Here is a 4,748-nt window from a genome sequence, read left to right as displayed (position 1 = left end):
TTTGAACAATCTTTGTAGAAGTCCACTAGACGATGAATCATGCCAAATATCTAAGCTCTAGTCCAAGTAAGTTCAAAGGAGAAGATTTTTGAAGTTTTCACTCTAAACATATAGAGAAAACCCATGACCCCCCGGGGCGGGGCCAATTTTGACCCCAGGGCCATAATTTGAACAATCTTTGTAAAGGTCCACTAGACGATGAATCATGCCAAATATCTAAGCTCTAGTCCAAGTAAGTTAAGAGGAGAAGAGTTTTGAAGTTTTAACTATAAACATATCAAGTATACCCATGACCCCCGGGGCGGGGCCAATTTTGACCCAAGGGCCATAATTTGAACAAACTTTGTAGAAGTCCACTAGACGATGAATCATGCCAAATATCTAAGCTCTAGGCCAAATAAGTTCAGAGGAGAAGATTTTTTAAGTTTTCACTATAAACATAAAAAGAAAACCCATGACCCCCGGGGCGGGGCCAATTTTGACCCCAGGGCCATAATTTGAACAATCTTTGTAGAGGTCCACTAGACAATGAATCATGCCAAATATCTAAGCTCTAGGCCAAGTAAGTTCAGAGGAGAAGATTTTTGAAGTTTTCACTATAAACATATAGTGAAAACCCATGACCCCCCCCCCCCGGGGCGGGGCCAATTTTGACCCCAGGGCCATAATTTGAACAAACTTTGTAGAGGTCTACTAGACGATGAATCATGCCAAATATCTAAGCTCTAGGCCAAGTATGTTCAGAGGAGAAGATTTTTTAAGTTTTCACTATAAACATATAGAGAAAACCCATGACCCCCCGGGGCGGGGCCAATTTTTACCCAAGGACCATAATTTGAACAATCTTGGTAGAGGACCATTTGGTAATCCTACCTACCATATATCAACGGCCTAAGCCTTGTGGTTTGGGAGAAGAAGATTTTTAAAGTTTTTCCTTTTGGTTGCCATGGCAACCAGAGTTCTGCATGGAATTGAATTCTTTGAACAACTTTGATAGAAGACCACCCAAGGAACATCCCTATGAAGTTTTATTAATATTGGCCCAGCGGTTAAGGAGGAGATGTCTTTTAAGTAAATTGTTGACGGACGACGCACGACGCACGACGCACTACGCACGACGCACGACGGACGCCGGACAAAAGGCGATCACAAAAGCTCACCTTGTCACAAAGTGACAGGTGAGCTAAAAATAAAACCAGATTTATTGGCTATTTACGGACTGTAATAAGTAGACAAACATTCAATTACAATAAAACAGTTGAAAAAAGACAGGATTCCATGGCTTCAATTTCGAAGCCCGTGTTCTGTTACAAATAAATAAATGTATACATGTATCTTCGTTGCCAACTACGCTAATAAATTGTTTTATTTATTCCTTCTTATTGAAACATCATACATTTGTGTTATCTGTTTTCTGATATTGTTTTGTTTAGTTTTATGTTATTGCTCATTTTATTTTTATCGTTATCATTTACATGTTTTACTTGTGTAATGAATACTATAACATTTTTGAAGCAGGGAGACGTAGCTCTTTCACTATTTCTTAGCAGATTTTGATTGAGTTGATTCCCATTCACAGCACACCAGTTACGGAATAGCAATTTATTTTTCAGATAAGAAATAATTTTAAAAGCGATAGGGATTTACATACTTTGTTATATACTGTGTATACAACGAAGTTTTTTCGACAATGAATCAAAATGTTCTGTGAATATGTACTTAGTCAACTGCTGAGGCTTAACACAAACATGTTTTATGCCAAGTTTGAAGTTACTACAACCAAATTTCGCACAGATTTAACTGTCAAAATTGTTCGGATTTACAAACTCAACCAGTACATACATTTAACAAGAATAGCATGGAACGATATATTTCCAAATCAAAACAATGCATTATAAAATTACTTACACAAAAATACATAGCATGTTGATTTATATTAGGCACATTTTACATTACATTTGAAACCGACATATCAGTACATCAAATGTAGTTTGAAACAGGAAGGTGAGGTTGAAAATAAATTGTATTTATCTTGTAAATTTGAATAAAATTAATTGATGAATTTAGTTGATCTAATATTTGTTCAGGGTCACAGTACGATCACCTACACCAGGAATAAAACTGTGTTATCATTTACATAACTGATGGACCAGATTTCAAGAAAGTTTAGTATGACAGTTTTTCTCCAGCTTAGATTCTCGAGTTAAACGCAAATCGGTGTTAATTTCTTTCCGACAACATAACAATTGAAAAGGTTACATCACACCGGTTTCGAATTAGGAAGTTGGCCGCTTACATTCCTGAATTCTCCTGTGGAGTTATCTGGGGTCTCGTCGTTCTTTTTCGAGGAATCGTCTTGGATCTCATCCTTCTCTTCCGTCGAGTTGCAGCAAAGGCAGCTAAAGCAGCACTTACGACGCTTCGAATGAGCTTCTTGTTCCCCGGCTTCCGTCGTCGAGCCGTCTAGGAATTTATTCTTCCGCGCGATGTAGTGCACAAACGTGCCTAATCGGTGACCAAGCATGGCTAGGAATTGCAGAGTCAGCACTATCAGGAATATCGTCAGTACAACAAGACCTGAAATGGTAAACCAATACAGTTTTGCAGGATTGTGCCTTACCTCAATCAAGCATTCATTTAGTCCATAGTACGAAATAAATGTAACTCAATAGGTACATTACTGTAATGAAGTAAAGATCATTTAAAACTTGTGTAGGTACTGAAGTGAGCATTGGCGTCCGCGTACGGTCTTCTTGTGAATGCAACAACATCCACGTTCAGTGCAGCAATCATACGCGTACCATACAAGAGAGTGATTTTCTTTGCTATGGTTAGTAATAAAACAACGCAACTGTAACCTGATTCTGATAAAATTTCATGTAATAATATATTTAGAGATCCACATGTTAAAGTGACACTATTATTCAAAATCAATACATACACATGTATAACAAACATAAATTTTGACTGATAAACCTTTATCTTCTTACTAAATAATGCATTTATGGAAACTATTTGTTTTTTCGTTAACAAACTTGGAAATTTAGCACCTAACATTTTAGGTCTAAATAAACGTCAATACATGGTTTACTTTACAAACTGTTGAAGGACGTAGTAATCAAATGGTAAAACGTAAACGTATGTAAGGTTTCTAATGTAATGTCAGCGAGGTAAATGAAAAAATAAATAAAAAAATGCACGTTTGTAGAGCAGTAAACACAGGCGTTCCATTGGTCCTACGCTAGGGGAACATGAATGTTTGTCAAATTTTGTTCATTGCTGAATCATAAAAAAAGTCATACAAACATCTGAATGTGCATGCAAATCATATCTATTAATTTTGCCATTATTTATAAGTGCTGGGACCAGTTTAAGTGTGTATGAGTAATATAAACGTGTTTTCACTAACCATTCCGAGGTGGTATTCCAATATATATTAATATAGGCAAACTGTTAATTTAATATTTAACTGTAATGTTTCGTTGTGTATTGTGTTCATTTATGTGTGATCTTAAAAATGTGAAGATGTGAATAAGCTACTGGATAATTTCGTTAAAACCCCAGTGAGTTCGCAGCTCGTCCCAAAGCAGAACCCCATATTTGTTATACTTTAGCGAATGCATAGTCGTTTTTTGTTGTAATGTGATATTTCTAAATCAAATCAACAACAACCTCAGATGTTAAGGACTTTTGATCCAGAATTATGATTGCTGATAGTTTTGAATATAGATATGCATGATTCATGTTCGGGGTTTTGTCAAATGACCATTTTGCAGGTGACGCGATCTAAGTCAAGCTTAAACATCTCCTAAACAGCCAAGGAATTTGCATACCTATGGGGTTGCTTCCGACCACCTTAAGAAGTTCTGCGTTGTTTGCCATGGTAAAGATGAGTATCATCCAGAGCGTATTTGAAATACCGAATAACAGCAGCCAAGTGTTCCGCAGATCGACTAGTTTTCCTGAGTTAAATACAAGGCATAAAATTAACCATATTCTATACTGTTTGAATGCATTTTGCTGATTACTAAATAAGACAAATGGGCATAATAATCAACAACTTGCTATACGTTTAAAAAGTGTAAAACGCCGATTTGATCCGGAAGAGAATCTGAATTATGGAGATCAATGTAACTCGAAACTCAGGATGAGCTTTATTTGGGATTGTTGCTTCGATCCATCCGTATTCAATCCTTTGTTCGTCGTCCACATTTGCGTTAAAATACTTTCAGGAAAATGCAGATTCATTTTCATTAATGTTCACTGGCTGTATTTATTTTGAAGCTGTCCAACATAGTGAAATACACTTTTTGCCATTTTCGGGTGGAGTGAAACCATCAATCGCGTTCCACTCAGAAAAAAACATGAACCGAGCTTGGAATGTGCAACAAGAGTTTCCTAAGGTTGGCTCACTTACACTTTAAAGAGTTTTCGAAATTCGCCTCGGGGCTTGTTAATTTATGACTACGTTATCGGGTTGGGTTGTTTCTATAGGAATACTGATGTGCTAAGGCACATGCATTGTCATGACTTTGTAATTATACCTGTACTAATAAATGACTTCTTTTGTGAGAAACCACGATTACGCCTTAATAAAGAAACGTTTGATTCGGGTTTCCTGACCCTACACTTACTTAATAAAAACCGCCAAACCTAGTCAGTTTTGAAAAAAAAGCACCCAACAAGAATGACATAAAACAAGACCTTAATAATAATTTAAAAGCAGAATCAAATACTGACTAAATTAA

At 36.5% G+C, this 4,748-nt stretch overlaps 1 protein-coding gene across 1 annotated transcript; it reads right to left on the bottom strand.

Annotated features, from left to right (window-relative positions):
* Window positions 1–2,030: 2,030 nt before the first annotated feature.
* LOC128236796 (uncharacterized) lies at window positions 2,031–3,958 on the bottom strand. The gene is made up of 2 exons (XM_052951905.1): window positions 3,834–3,958; window positions 2,031–2,577 (listed from the first exon to the last, which is right to left on the bottom strand). The coding sequence occupies exons 1-2, from the start codon at window positions 3,898–3,900 to the stop codon at window positions 2,261–2,263; spliced, it is 384 nt and encodes a 127-aa protein (XP_052807865.1). The 5' UTR covers window positions 3,901–3,958; the 3' UTR covers window positions 2,031–2,260.
* Between the last annotated feature and the right edge of the window lie 790 nt (window positions 3,959–4,748).

This window comes from Mya arenaria, chromosome 6, assembly GCF_026914265.1.
Source record: "Mya arenaria isolate MELC-2E11 chromosome 6, ASM2691426v1".
Taxonomy (NCBI): domain Eukaryota; kingdom Metazoa; phylum Mollusca; class Bivalvia; order Myida; family Myidae; genus Mya; species Mya arenaria.
The sequence above is the reverse complement of the archived record's forward strand: the minus strand, read 5'-3'. Positions and strand labels throughout refer to the sequence as shown.

What these genes read in the sequence shown, in the direction of transcription:
- LOC128236796 (XM_052951905.1), bottom strand. Translation starts at nt 3,900, where the DNA reads ATGATACTCATCTTTACCATGGCAAACAACGCAGAACTTCTTAAGGTG. An exon ending in GGTCGGAAGCAACCCCATAG is followed by an intron (nt 2,578 to 3,833) that starts GTATGCAAATTC and finishes TTACCATTTCAG; the next exon opens with GTCTTGTTGTACTGACGATA.